The sequence below is a fragment of the Papaver somniferum genome, chromosome 1 (assembly GCF_003573695.1).
Source record: "Papaver somniferum cultivar HN1 chromosome 1, ASM357369v1, whole genome shotgun sequence".
Lineage (NCBI taxonomy): Eukaryota > Viridiplantae > Streptophyta > Magnoliopsida > Ranunculales > Papaveraceae > Papaver > Papaver somniferum.
In genome coordinates this window covers 72,091,649-72,107,739 of record NC_039358.1, presented here as the reverse complement: position 1 = coordinate 72,107,739, position 16,091 = coordinate 72,091,649, and the positions used below count along the sequence as shown (strand labels likewise).

General features: G+C 36.1%; 1 protein-coding gene across 1 annotated transcript; it reads right to left on the bottom strand.

The window, feature by feature from the left end:
• Positions 1 to 10,109: 10,109 nt before the first annotated feature.
• Positions 10,110 to 12,568, bottom strand: LOC113290538. The gene has a single exon (XM_026540131.1). It carries the CDS (start codon positions 12,378 to 12,380, stop codon positions 10,368 to 10,370), a length of 2,013 nt encoding a protein of 670 aa, XP_026395916.1. The 5' UTR covers positions 12,381 to 12,568; the 3' UTR covers positions 10,110 to 10,367.
• Positions 12,569 to 16,091: the final 3,523 nt, after the last annotated feature.

Sequence of the window (16,091 nt, the reverse complement as noted above, 5' to 3'; positions counted from 1 at the left end):
CTTAAGTAATCACCTGAGATGGTATGATCGGGTTTGTGATTTTATGTCTGACCAAATCCGGGAAAAGGAGAACCGATCCTAGTAAGAGGTGCAGTACATCACAAAGGGGAAGCGATCCTTGTATGAGGTGCAGTAGGTTTATAGCAGAAAGGGGAACCGATTCTATGGACATGTGCAACACGTTTTTAGGAAAAGGGGAACCGATCCTATGGACACGTACAACACATTCAAGTGAGATACTATATATATGTGGGGAACCGATCCTAGTACCTAGTCAACCGAATTTTGGAAAGCTAGTGTGACTATGCACAGTACTTACATGGAGTCAGAAACGAAACTTGTTTTGGTAGAACCATTAAACCCATGATTTTTGATTTAATGTTATTTGATCAATCACATAGTTCTTGAAAGTCACATGAACCAATTCTAAACTTGTTTGGAAGTGTGGCAAATCGGTTTCAAGGTTGTAAGTATGAAAGAGAAATTACAAAGTTAGGATGTCAACATACTTTGAACACGTACTGTGAATGTTTATTATTTAATTGTTCAAAGTTATTCCTTAATAGCTAAGGGAAAAGAATCCCAAGATGGAAACACAAATAAGTTAAGAATATTTTAATTAAGGTTATTAATTTAATTTTTAGGAAATAACAATTAGTAATGTGCATTTACTAATTAAAGATTTTCTGAGAGATTTCAATCATTATTTTTTGGACAGAGCATTTCCAGGAATTATGGAAATCGAATTTGTGCTTTAATGAATATCTTGAGAATATTTTCGGTTTTGGAAATTCCTTGGTGTCCAAACTTCCTAGTCTATAAATACTTGAAGTTTGCATTTCTAGCAAACTAATCCTTCGTAACAGCAAACTACCTCTGGTTGTGCTGCTACTGGTGAAGCCGCCTATTCGGAGAGGAGAGTAACCTAATCAGGCGAAATCTCTTACGGCCGCTCAGTTTACAGTCTTCTTTGAGATTGAGAAGCTCTATTAGTACCATTGGTGGGAAACTAGATAATTGCGGTTTATCTTTTTTTTTTCATTTATTTGATTGACTAACGGTGGTTGAACTTTGATTGTACCTAGTTTTTTTATGCTTGAGGATCTTCTCTTCTGATATAATATTTACTCAAACTAGTTCAGAGTTTCGAAAAGGATCTTTAGACTGTTGTTAGTTCTAAAGACGATCTTGTGATAATCCATTGTTAACATACTCCTTTCTGTGCGTGATTGATCACAAGAGATTCAAGTGATTGTGTGCAGGTGTTTATTGAAGATCTAAGAATATTTTAAGATGAAGAATATATTGAAGATTTCTGATTTATGGGTTCATAATCTTTGGTGTGCACAATACTTGTTTCGGTAAAAAGAGGATCTAATTAATAATTGGTTTTATCCTTGTGATATAATTGGATTGATTAATTGAGTAGATTGGCATCAACACAATTCTTTGGATTAAGAGTGTTAATTGCAAAATCTTAACGAATAATTCCGTAATTGAACATAAGATAGATCTAAGGACCTGAAAAAGGAGTTTATGTTCAGATAAACAGAAGAGCCTTTGTCCGACTCATATCACTTGGTTGAAGAGAGTTGATACCAAACATATTTGTTGTTCCTTTGCTGTTTGGAATACGAACCAAAGGAATTGTTCCAAGTACGTGACTTATTTATGAGTTGGAGGCGTGGGAATACAGACAGAAGTAGGTGAACTATAGGTTTAGTTGCTTGGTCTCAACTATACGAAGTTAGGTGTAATTTTGTATAGCGGCTTAATCTTGAGAGTATTGAATTATGGACAAGGTCCCGGGGTTTTTCTGCATTTGCGGTTTTCCTCGTTAACAAAATCTTGTTGTGTCATTTACTTTTATTCCACAATTATAATTGTCTTTACTATAATTTAAAGTAAATCACACAAACGTTAATTCCTATTTACTTGATAAGTAAATCCTATTGTGTTTGGTTAAGTCCAAACCTCTTTATCAAGTAAGCATACTTCGTTGTTGTATTGTTTCGATCTCGTATCCAAGACGATCACACAAAGTGTGAACCGATTAGTTGCATTTTCTCGACTCAGTTCATAGACAATCACTTTCGGAAAAAGGACTTATAAGGATGAAAAGTTTTAGATTGAGGTATATTTGGGTACCCTCGTCTTTTCAAGTTTCATTAGGTTAATAAAATCCCCTGTTTTGCATCAAAATAATAATAAATGGTAAGTCAATCTTATTATTAGGCTGACCTATCGGAGGGACCGAAGGAAGAGGGCTCCTTCTATGGCAAATTTTTTCCAAAATGAAACCTAACACAAATGTGTAATTTGATAAAAAAAAGATTAAAAATAGTTTGGTGGTAGTTTTTCGGACCTGAAAGCCCGAAATTCCCCTCCTTTTTAGTTTAATTATTATAACTCCTTATGTATCTTATTTTTTCAGGAGTATAATTGGCAAACAAACTTGAATAGAACATATCTAAAAATCCGTGTCTTGGAATTTTACAAATTTTATTTTGTCGAAAAGATTTTAAAGGGATTTACACAATGAGTACAAACAATAATATCAAATTTAGAGTTTTTACGAAAAATCTGAAGGTGTTTATCCTTTTAGGTACAATTTTCGCAAATTTAAATGGTCAAGACTAGAAATCAAGACTTATAGTTTTGATCACTAAACTTGACAAACAATTTTGAGATAGCAACGCTTGCGAGTTCGACCGAGCAGTGCTCTAACATAATAGTTTAATCTGAAACGTTGAGATGGATGGTCTTAGAATCAAAGATTGTTCTTGTGATCTGATTCTCAACTAACACATTTTCAGACACATGATTTTAATCGTGCATAGAAAAACAAGAGAAAGACAAAAGGCTTGGTATCTTTACGGTAGAGATTAAATTTATAATCATACATTATGATTAATGGATTTTACAGTTCAGATATATACGAATGTTTAATTTGTGGACATAATTAGTCAACCATCATCAGATGGTTCTTCTTCACGTTTTCTCTCTAATCATCTTGAACCTAACCAGCTGGGGTTTAATTTTGTTTGGATCAAAATCAAACCTATTTTTGAATCTATTTTTTTCTTTCTTTCATGATTTTTTTTCTTCCTGAAATCGAATTAAAAAAATTGATATAGAAGGCTATGGTGATATATAACCATGCACTACTCAGAGTGATTTTCCAAACCAGTGATGATAAACTATCGAGCCTTCAAATCAAGTTTGTTGATTAGAATCGATAAAAGTTAATTAATCAAATCCAAACAAGCGACATAAGTATTTCCACTGCCATGTTATCCATGATTTAGACTGTTAGATATCTAAAATCTAGTGGGTCTCATGATTTGTCAAAAGGCTTTGTCAAACCCTTTTGTTATCGGATCCCGACCCTTTAACATAACCGATATATAAGCGATTCCTTGAAACATTTGTATTTCTTAATGTAGTTTAAGAATCCTATTATTGGGGTTGTATGGGGGTGACTTTTTGGGGGCTTAAAATGATAACAGAAAATAAACTGTGGATAGGGGGAACACAATCCATATAAAAAGTTCAATTTATCCTTACACATAAATAAACCAAAATCAAATTATTCATTAAAAATAAAAACAAATCAATTATCTTCTCCTTCCCCTTCTCTTCTCATTGACAAATCATAATGAACATGATGATCATGATTTCATCATGATGATGATCATAAAAAAAACTAAATCTATTATCTTTTCACATCTTTCTCTTCTCATTCATAAATTATGATGAAGATGATGAGCATAACTTCATCATGATGAGGATGATGGTCATAAAGAAAACCCAAAATTATTTTCTTCTCCTTCTCCTTCTCATTCAAAGATTATCATAGAAAAAAAAAACTAAGAAAACCCACCATTTATTTTTGTTTTGAATGGTTAAAAAAATATAATTCGATGAATTTCGGGTAAAAAAAAAAACAGTGTCTGAAGATGTTTATGACTGGGAGTTCTTAGATTCCCAACGATGAATCAAGATTACGGGTGGGATAGTTTGTCGACCCAATCGTAGAACCCCAAAACGGCTAGGAACTGATGGTGTTCCAAGCCGTATTTGTTATTTACGGTCGGGAAATAAAGAACTCAGAACCAAAAGAAATTTTGAATTTTTTTTTTAGTTTTCATGACCAGTTACGACTAGGTTTTCCCAGCCGTAACTGCAGTTACGGCTGGGAAAACTTAGTCTTAACTGGTTCGGAAAACCAAAAAAAAAAATGAAAAATCTTTCTGTTAGGAAAACCAAGCTGAAACATGGACTTTCGGTTGGGTCGACAAACTATCCCAGCCGTAATCTTGATTCACGGTTGGGAATCTAAGAACTCCCAGCCGTAAACATCTTCAGAAACTGTTTTTTTTTTATCCGAAACTCATCGAATTGGATTTTGTTAACCATTTAAAACAAAAATAAATGGTGGATTTTCTTAGGTTTTTCTTTCTATGATGATCATCATCTTTATCATGATCTTTGAATGATAAGGAGAAGAAAATAGTTTTGGGTTTTCTTTATGATCATCATCCTCATCATGATAAAATTATGCTCATCATCTTCATCACAATTTATGAATGAGAAGAGGAGGATGGGGAGAAGATAATAGATTTAGTTTTTTTTTTTTTTTTTTTTTTTATGATCTTCATCATGATGAAATCATGATTTGTCAATGAGAAGAGAAGGAAAATGAGAAGATTATAGATTTAGGATTTTTTTTTCTTTTTTATGAATAGTGAAATTTAGGTAAGGATATGATAGACATTAGGAATATGATGTGATAAGGGATAACTTCATTTACTATTACATGACCCTATAAAGCCCCAAATTTTCCACCCCTTTTACGGCCCCAATAATAGGATGGGAAAATTAGGCGCAGGCCCAAAAAAGATAATATTCTCATTGTCAGACCCACAATTAATTTTTAGTTCTGTGACACCCATAATTATATGAAATTATTAAAATTGTCTACATGACGGATTATGCATCCGCATGACAGGTTATGCATCAGGGGTATATTTGGCAACGCAACTTGGATATAACATATCTAAAAATCCGCGCCTTGGAATTTTACAAATTTTATATCGTTGGAAATCTTTTTAAGAGAGCTACGCAACGAGTACAAACAAGAATATCAAATTTTTGTTTTTCACGAAAAAATCAGAGGTGATCATCATTTTAGGCAAAATTTTCGAAAACTTGATACATAATCATTATGTAGCTACCAAAAAATATGCATAACACATTCTGCAGACGCATAACGAACTATGCAACCATTTTCTCGGTTGCATAACAAATTATGCATATTCTATAACAAGTTATGTATCTATTGTTTTGGTTGATTTTAGTGCGTACATAAAAAAATTGATGCATAATGCATTATGCATCCATATTTACGGATGCATATCAGGTTATGCATATATTTTCTCGATGCATAAAAGATTGTGCAACAATTTTCTCGATGCATAATGCATTATGCAACCATATTTTCACGACTGCATAATATGTTATGTAGATATTATCGTAGGCGCATGACAAGTTATGCAACCTTATTTTTTGTTGGTTTCAATACTAACAAAAAAAATAGCTGCATAAAGTGTTATGCAACCGTTTTCTGGACTGCATAAAAAATTATGCAAAAACAAAAAACACTGCATAATGTGTTATGCAACCATTTACGAGACTGCATAATAGGTCATGCAACAACTTTTGTATATGCATAACAAGTTATGCAATCATTTTCATAGCTGCATAACAAATTATTCAACCATTATGACCGACACCAACACAAACAATAACTCCAAAAACTTCATCAATGTTCACTGACCATAGACCAACACGGCAACACCTCATCTTCATGAGACTCAGTAATGGGCACCATGTGCTTCAAGAAAATAAACAATTGAAACAAAAGAAAATAAATGCGTGCATGGTCTATGGAGTGGTGGGAGTAGTGGATATTTAGAAAAAGAAGAGCATGGGTCATATGAGACTGAACCAAGATAAACTAGCGAGTAGCGACCAATACCTTTTTTTCCTTTTTTTTTATCATCCTGAGCTTCTCCCTGTTTTATTATCTCAGATTCAAAACACTAAACTTCTCCATCTCAAACTAATTCAACTCAAACTTGTCCAACACCTCTTTGATCTCCTACTATTCAGCCGCTATACGGTAGATAGCATCACTGCCATCTTCGTTATATGTAATTCTCGCTGACATGATTGGCAGCAACCATGAACAGCAGCGCAACGCCCTCAACGACATCAAGCCAATATACTTGAGTCTTAGCTTATTCTCCCTCACGAAAATGGCAGAAACCTTATAACTGATTTAAGTATAGTTTACAGGAGCCAAAGATAGACTCATCCTCTTTTGTTGGTTGCAGTACTAGTACATAACGCATTTACTCCAATCGTCTTCTTGGTGTAATAATGAGATGTTGTTGTCGATCATAAAAAAGGAAACAACTTGTTGCCGGATCCTTGTCTTCCCACACGCTACAAAAAAGAAAAAAGTTGTCTTTCTTACAAATACTTCAAAGTATAATATGCTAGTTTGCTCTCTGAAGTTGGATTTTGAAGTTATGGATTTCTTAGACGAAATAACTTTTCGTACTACAGAACCATATCAGCAGAATTTGGGCAACGCTACAAACCATTTTTCGTGGATAAGCGCGGATTAAAACTAAAGTTGCATCCAGCCGCATCATCTTGCCCTATTGGGTAAAGGATCCAGCGACAATATGAACATAAGCAAAAAACAACCATTTTCGGAAAATGTAATCGAACACCAGGAACAAATTGTTTTTGCTACGAGTTCAGGAAATCAATTGAACGAACTCCAAAAATTAATAATTAATGAAGACTGAGAGTGAAACCTCATTACTTGAAAACCAAAAGAAACCCTTCGAATCAGTAAAGGAAATCGTATAGAAACCTCAAATTGAATCACAATCCCATAATACCAACCTTAGTTGCATCAATCAGATCTAAAATAAATTTTTTATCAAGAGATCGAGATTAAAAACCTTACCGATTCCGCATCTCTCCTTTATAAACCCTAATTACACCATCACTGATCCATTGGGAGTGAGCACTAAGAATCATAATTCAACTGTTATGAAGATTTACCCTTGGGAAGAAGAAAATGAATTGAAGAAGTGTTTTTTTTTTCCTTCAGAGAAGAGCAAAACAGAATTTCATAAATTATGGGTTTGAGAATAATTTTCGTATAGGAAATGGGTGCGCGCCTGAAGTTTTCTGAGTATGAGTTTCACAGTGTCCAAAATCTAAAAAATGGGTGTGGTAGTAGTTTTCACTAATAGGATTCTAGTTTAAATTGCTAGGGTGGTGAAAAATGAGACTTTACAAACTTCATGTACTCAAAGTGAGACTTTAAGTCTGTGGCTTAGGCCCATTATAAAGAGTTAACTAGGAACAAAGATTTTTGAAACAAAATTCATCCTCCAAATCCTTTATCTGACAAAAACATCAGAGATTCAGAATATAGAGTTCATAATAATTGGCTTACGGCTCATTTAACTGGACCAGCTCTCTCTATTCGGGAGAGCTTGGAATTGACCCCGTCGGACAACTGACCCCGTTGATATTGACTATTGAGTTCTACTTCTACCTATGGGTGCCGTCTAGGTACCTTTTCGTCTTTTGGGAGCTTTAATTTTTGATAGTGGTGGGAAGCATTAATTCGTCGTTGCTATACATTTTCATTTTTTGCGATTTAAAAATAACCCAATGTCAACTGTGATTAATCCAAAGAGTTTTCAACACTCAAGATCAAAAGCCCATCTAATCGATTTTCAAATTATACATGGAGAAAACTCATCTAATTTTCTCTCCCTTTCTTTTGGTCATTCTAATTGCTCTTAGATTCGGGTAAGCTACACAAGCAACCTAATTGCCTTCTCCTATTTTTTTAATAAATGATTACAATTCTATGCTTCGGCATTTCATTGTTATGGGATTGAAGAGCAATTTCAAATGAAACCTTTCAAACTCATCGTTCGTATATATCTTTTGATTTATTGAAACAACCATGTAACCTTTTGATATTTTTAGATTACATATACAGATATGTGAATGGCGCTGGCGGGCAATTAGGTGCCTACGGGTCCGCGGACTATGATGTACAGTGTATTGCAGTAGCAAAGATCCCAGAAGGGCGTTACTGTGATGAGTGTCATTTTGCGTGTTACGTTTACGTAGAACATAACATCATTACAGGATATAGTGTTGCGTCTATAACAATAAAACACTCAAGAAAGATGTTAGAATAAAAAGATTAATTTCTGCAAGGTAAATAAACACTCAATTGGACTGCAAACAGAGAACAGAGTCACGTGTTCAACACGCTGTCCTTAACACGATATTTGACCGGTACGCCTCAAGAATGAGTGATGCCTATACCCTGTGGTCAAGTTCTTATCCAGGATAAAACTGCCCGTTGCAAGCACTGTTAGCACTACAATACTTGCTCACTCTTACGACCTCAACAACGATTGTGCACGGAATGAAAAATAAAGGACCACACAGGAGGAGAAGACGAAAAGAAGAGGATAGTAGCTCTTCTGGACAAAAAACGAAATGAGAGAAAGTGATCGCTTTATATAGGGGAGAATAGAGAGAGGTCTCATAAACGCGCATTAAAACAATTTCAATCAATTCATATTTTTTTCCAACGGTTTTAAACGTTCATGCATCACTTAATATCGATTTGAAATGTTCATGCGTCATTATGTTTTGATATAAAACGTTCATGCAAATTTAAGTTTGATATAAAAACGTTCATGCATAAACATAATGTTGCCCAAAATGTGCAATTGCACCAACTAGCCCATTGTCTAAGTCCTCTCCCTCGCACAAAAGTGCTAATGACCCAAGGGTCACTCTAATATCAAAAAATTCAATACTTATGGAGAGGTATCATCTTTAGTTTTCCCTATGTGGGACTAAAGGTTCATTCATAAATAGTGAAAATGAGCTAGTGTCCTTAGTGACCAATAGATCCTAAGTTCCAATCCCATCAAGACCAAAAAACCAAACTATTGTATAAATTCATTTTCTCTAACATATAGTGGTACATCGTGCCAAGATGATTCAGTCAATGCTGGAGCATACGTCTGTACATGTTGTGCATGAATGATGAAACCGCAACACCCACAAGCATATCACGGATATGATCAACTTCGGTTTCTTTTCTCTGATTCTCTTTTGTAAGTTTTATGAACAAATTTGGATGTTGTTGGGTTACGAGTTTGATCGGCCTTCATTGGTCAATGACTGTTGTTTGAATAAATGAAATCAGGCTGCTGTGTGTTTGTCTGTTTCATGATTCCCTAATACTGTTCTACTTTTCATACCCCGTTTCTGAAATTTCTCCAAATCGTTTGTGATAATCTGTCCCTTGTCAGAACTCTTTAGATGTCTGTCCGAGATTGCCCGAAATGCTTACAACAACAGCGAAAATCCACTATGGTCCCCAACGTGTACTATGGTCTGTATAATCTGTCCGAGATTGCCCGAAATGCTTACAACAAGTCAACAACAGCGAAAATCCACTATGGTCCTCAACGTGTACTAGAATATTCACGAGCCACTGTTATACACTTGGCCAACGTCTCAGGCTCCCCAGCCACACTGGGTCCACAAAACAGTCCAAAGGGTCCTTGCGTTGCGTACTGGGGAGAAGACACCTATTCCTCCAGGGCAATAATGTGAGTTTAATCAGTCGGTGGTACATAGTGAAATGGCATACGCTGCCAACTCCTTTTCTGATTATCGTATCCATTTCTAGGGTTGATGTTTCCTTCAATAATTCGTACTGTTTCATTGGTGGGAAATTCTGATGATTCTCCAAGGGCAACACGGGTTTCTCTAGAAATGCTGCAACATAATCCTAAGGTTACTTTGTCATGTACTCACTGATGACACAAAAACACATACTACATGCTAGTAACTACGCTCCAGAATCGCACCTTCTGGATCTGATACACGGGATGTCCACAGTTGTGAGTTTGTTTGTCTCACTGAACAACTTGATTGTAGGAAAAACAGAATCAATAACTGGTAAAAGTAACAACTTATCAAGAAATTTAATGCAACGACCATCCTGAGTTTTTATGCCTTCTTTCAATAACATTGTTTTTACAGGAATAAATGAAGAACCAATATAAAATGAGATAACAAAGAAACCCATGGCAAATCAATTGAAAGAGAACAAAATATGATTGTTCATGGATTTCTAATGTCTTCCCTTAAATAAACAACAACGGCAGAAATATATATACACTCAATGGAACAATAAACGAAATACAAAATAATTTACTTGACATCGAATTCTAATAGAAACCCCTACCTCCTCTAGACTGATAAAGCTCTAATCTACTTTTAGTCTCAGGCAAAAGTGTGTCTAGTGTCGGATGTTGAATCATATATGCTTGTTTTGATGCCCATTCAAGAACTGTAAGTACTTCTGCCTGAGCTAATTCCTCACTATCTGGTACATGATAAGCAACATAACATAACAATACCAAAGACGAAATCTGAACTTTCTGTTCGGAGAAGTACACAAGTTGGATTAGATGCTTAACTCCACCTGCAGTAATGATAGCTTTTGCATGATCAAGGTGGAGATAGTTACCCGAACAAGCAAATTTGGTGAGAGCAATTGCTGCTTCTCTTGTAATTTCACTTTCCTTCTCATCCAACAATTTCACCAACGGACCAATAATCCTTGTCTCGGTTGCTTTGAAAGTCCTGGCCAAATGACCCATTGCTTTGATGCAAGGGATGAGAAGGTCTGTATCACCATTCTCGATAACTTTCAAAACTTGATCCACGACGGCCTTAGCAGCTGGAGAATTGGGTTTGAATGCAGATCGTCTCAAGTCAGGGTCTTCTTCAGCAACAGAAGCAATCTCCATCAATGCCATAGCGGAATTGTACTGAACATCATCTGAACCCTTTTCAAGTAATACAGCAAAACATAATAACGCTCTAGACTCGGTGATACTCTTACAAATAGAAGAATTCCCCTTAGCAAGATGCCACAATGCTTTCGCTGCCATAGCTTTCATTGCAGTCTTGGTAGCTGGGTCTTCCAATTCCCTCCCTTTTGCAGCTGATGACAAATGATGACTGCTTTTGCTATCAAGGGAGTGATTCTGCTGATGCCCAGTAGAATTAACAATGGGTTGGAGTGGACTAGATGGTGATCTCTGTCCTACTTTGCTAGGCATCGTAGACATTGTGTGCTTAACTACATTATGCATACTGTTATTGAGGTTGTTTTTCCCCATGGGATGAGGGATCTGACCCAAAATCTGTTTCTCATCCCCATTGACTCCCTTCACATTATTGTTAGGGGTGGCAGTGGGGGTGTTGGTAATAGCGGAACCAGTTATTTGTTTATCATGACTACTAGCAACAACAACAGAATGAATAGACATAGCAGCTTTATTACTAGTAATAGCATACTTACTATGTTCTTGAATCGTTTCGAACGCGAGATGCCCCACAAGTAACCGAATGATATTGTTCTGAGCGAAATGATCTTGACATTTAGGATGATTGTTTGTCAATTCAGAAACAGCCCAAGCAACCATGGACTGAACTTTCATTGGACCATCTTTGAGAATCTTGGCGAAAACAGTGCAAACACCAGCATGAATCATATGTTCAACACTCTCAGGATCCCGACCTAATAAACCAATAGCTCTAGCAGCATTCTCTTGACCTTCAATTCTCCCTTCTTTCACCAATTTCAATAACGGACCAACTCCACCTTCTTCAATAATCAATTTCCCGTATCTATCATTATCACGAGCCAACGAAACAAGCGAAGCAGCCGCATCAGATCGATCATCAATTGATCCATTAACAAGAGTAGCAATTTGCTCCCAAATTAAACAAAGAATAGGCTCATTAGCCGCAATAGGAGGTAACCCTAAATACTCATCATCTCTTCCATCAGCTGAAGCAGCAGAAACCCTTAACAACCACGAAACATCACCAATCGAATTCTCCAAATTCCCAGACATTTTCTTAAACTGAGTAGCTGGTATAATAGTAAAAACTCTCTTCATTAAATTCTTACTAGCACAACATTTAGTAACTAGAGCCAAAGCTTTATCGAGAACCTGTTCAGTATCATCAATAATCCTCCGTGTTGGCCTTTCGTATAAATCAGAACTCGCTCTTGCTGCTTGACGAAGAAGTGCTGCTAATTTCTCAGTCTTGGATTTCAATTCTGAACATTCTTGTTTAAATGAGTGTGGATCTTCAGCTAGTTTTGATACTTGATCAGCTAATTGAATTGGCTTAGCTAAGATCAGTTTCACTATATCCGCCATTGAAAAAAAAAATATAGAAAAAATTTCTCTCAAACCCTAATTAGAATCCGATTTGAGATCCCCAAATCTTGAATTACAACAGTGAGAAACAAGGTTTGGTTTTTTTTTCTTCTTCTTCTTGTTGGTGGGTTTACAGAGTGTGTGTTATAAGACTTCTTGACTCTGAAAAAAGAAATCTTTACATGAGTCAAAAGAGTTTACAGTATACACACTTAGGAGAAGTTTACTTATTTTTATAACCTCCTACTAGTGTGGTGTACTATTACACAACCTGGTATGACAAGGAGGAATGAGTCAGTGTAATTACAACCCTTGATTTAGTTCTTTTTGGTGAATATTAATGGTTGTGATGAGGTTTGATGAATAAGTCAACTTTAGTAGAGGAGAAAATAGAGACAATGTGTGGGTTGGCGCTTTGGCGGAAGTGGGGAGTCGGTGGTCTTAGTTTATCATGTAACACTCGGATGTCTTATAACTTAAAATTTAAATATCTTGGGCATTCTGCGAATCTCTTATAGGTCATTCGGGTAATAGAATCAGAAGTTTCCAAAAGCAGAAGTCAGATAAAAATTATTTTGTTTCAGAAAATTTTGACTTTTGGATTCAAAAATTTCGTTTTGAAATTCGATTCGCAAAATGATTTTTGACTTTTCAATTTTTAGAAGTCAAATAATAATTTCTTATATATTATCCAAACATGCTATTAATAATTGTTCTTCTGCGGGATATTTTTATACGATAGTTTCTTTTAATTTGACTTTTTAATTTCAGATCAGCAGATCGTATTAAAATGCAACAAAACATCTTGTAAATAATGGCTGGATGAATACAAGAGCTGCTTATTTTGGCAGGTGGATCGGCACATATTGACTAAAGGAAATGGCAGCTCATTGAAACAGTGCTCAAAACGATTTGTCATTTCACTTTATACGATAATTCGGGGGCCTCTCAAGTATCTATCTTCAATATGTTGGATTTTGGCAAATTATTCATCATGCAATATGCTGGATTTTGTGGAAGGAAAGAAATGGGAGAGTCTTTGGTGGTCGTAGGAAAGACACTAATGAGATCATTGATCTAGTTAAACATTTAGTTGTACTTTGATCATTTGATTGCGATACTTTTAAATTTGTTCCCCTAATTTCATTTGGAGCAATTGAAATCATCAGTTTCCAGTGATTTAAACCATGATAGTATAATGAAACAATTCTCAACCGTGAGTAATGCGAATATACGGGGACCGGAAGATAAAACGCCCCTCTTAAAATTCATTTCGCGAGCCATGGCCTTGCAAGGCATGCGCACTGTAAATATCAGCATTGGGTTCTTTTTCTCATTTGGATTTTCTTCGGCTTATCATCAAATGAACGCGAGCATGGAAGAAAAGTTGCGGGTTATACGCAGGATATATGCCAAAAGAATGTACCAGCTTTTGTCACTGTAATAAAAAATATCATAGGCCATTGCAATCAATACCCAGGCCCTACATGAGTAAATACACATATTCGTGATAGAAATTCGTGATAGAAGTAGATGCTGCCAAATGCAATATGATACGGAGATCTCGCACAGAATGTCATTTTGTTGCCGATGATGATCCACTTGTGTTCAGTAGGGACTACATTAATGTGACGAGCAACCACTAACCAGTTAAAAGAACAAACACATACCTCACGTGCTTATTCATCCTTATCAACCGAAATGAAAAGCTCGAAATGGGAAGAACCCAAAGGGCGCATAAGGACTGTACACTTATATATCAACGACAGTACTTATCATTGCAAATAGGGCTGTCAATGGATATTCGATATCGGGTTTCCGTTTCCGAACATCCGGATTCCGTTAGGTTAATATCTGACATAACGGCTATCCGATATCCGATAACCTTAACGTAACGGATATCCGTTTATTAACATAACGGTACCGGTTAAGGGAGTTTCCGTTAGGTTAATATCCGATACCGTTAGTGTATAACTATATCATAAAATTTTCGGAAATTTTCGATACCTAATACCCTTTAGGTTTACTCTTTGGCCATTTGATTACGTCTCTCCTAAGTAAATATCGGAAATTATTGAATATTAACGGAAATTATCGGAAATTATTAAATATTAACGGAAATTATCGGAAATTATTGGAAGTTTTTTGTATCATGAGTAGATAACGGAATAATATCCGATATCCGATAGCTTATCCTTAACCTTATCGATATTGAATTTTTGAATTCCGACGGATATTATCGGATACCGGATATTCGATAACCCTTAACCTTAACCTTATCGGTATTGCCAATATCCGACGGATTTTTATCCATTGACAGCCCTAATTGCAAACAACAAAACTGGTGTATGAGCGAAGCAAAAATGAAAACTAGTGATATGGAACCGATAAAATAAGATACATTATCACATGATGAAGAATCACCATTCAATGTCAACAATTTTTGTTTCTTATCCCTTAAATCGTTAGTACTGGTGTACTGCCTACCACACTTTATGCCTATGTGAAAAAGATATTAGAGTTTTGGTACGATGAGTCATGGCAACGTGGGTATGTATTTGGCCATGAAAGATGGGGGAACTTTGTTATAGCGAGGGTAAATTCTCTACATCTACTGATCTAGACTGCATACTGCTGTAAAAATAATAATGCACGTTCGGCCATTGGTGCATGGAAAATTGTCGCATGCTCATTTTACGGCCTAAAATTTTTCGTAGGACATGACCGGCAATATTCTGTGGTCCAATGAATCAACTTCATTCACAAGTGCTCAACCTTGCACACTAACATCAAAGTATGCATCTGCCTTCACTTTTAAGACTTTACGCATCAGAAGCTTTTTTTCTTTCTCTGTAACTCTATATGCCCCCCTAAGCATAAGAGATTTGCCATGCATCATTCCATTCGACACTCTCACTAGATCAGCAACAAAATGAATACAAAAATATAAAACAATAAACCCATTTTATTGTATCAAATGAAGATAAACAAAACTTTGTCCATACCCAGACTACAGCTGCCTCACCATTAAGGACTTAACGCTCCCAAGACCTAGCCTTTTGATAGCCTCTCATCTCCTACTGATTTACAATGCCCCTCACACTGTTTATGCAGTAGTTACAATGGCCAAAATCGTGTGCAACCCTTCGCACAAGCCTTGGACGGCCAAGTGTCCAAGGGATAGTTTCCATAACCATCTAAAGTTGTGCCTAAATGACCATACTCTCCAACTTGTGCCAATTTACGCCACACCTGTCCCAAACGGTTTTGGACACTCTAATAAGGTTATAAACTCACTTTATAACTGTTCCAACTTGTCTCACATCATTGCCATGCTCGCAAATACAATAACCAACACTTGAGCCATAATGCGCCTCTTTTACGTCATTTTTGCGCATCACTGCAGATGTCCTTGATCTGAACCTTCTAGGACACTTTATCTAAGCCAAATACATGCCAACATGCTTCCTAACTGATGCCGATATGCGCCATATGTGTTATTCTCGTTTTACTTAGCCAATTGCTCGACAATAGTGATGCATACTCTTGCATCACTAGCTTGTCTGTGTTATCCAAGCTTTGGCCAGCCTTGGAATAATGCATAGGCCAACTCTTGGGATATTCTTCACTCTTGTATCATCTTTGAGTTTGGGACAACTCAATTCCACGGATATGATCGCATGTTGCATTTCTCAATTTGGCCTTGTCTTG

Bases quoted from the DNA above. Each gene is read 5' to 3' on its own strand.
- LOC113290538 (XM_026540131.1), bottom strand. From the start codon at position 12,380: ATGGCGGATATAGTGAAACTGATCTTAGCTAAGCCAATTCAATTAGCT.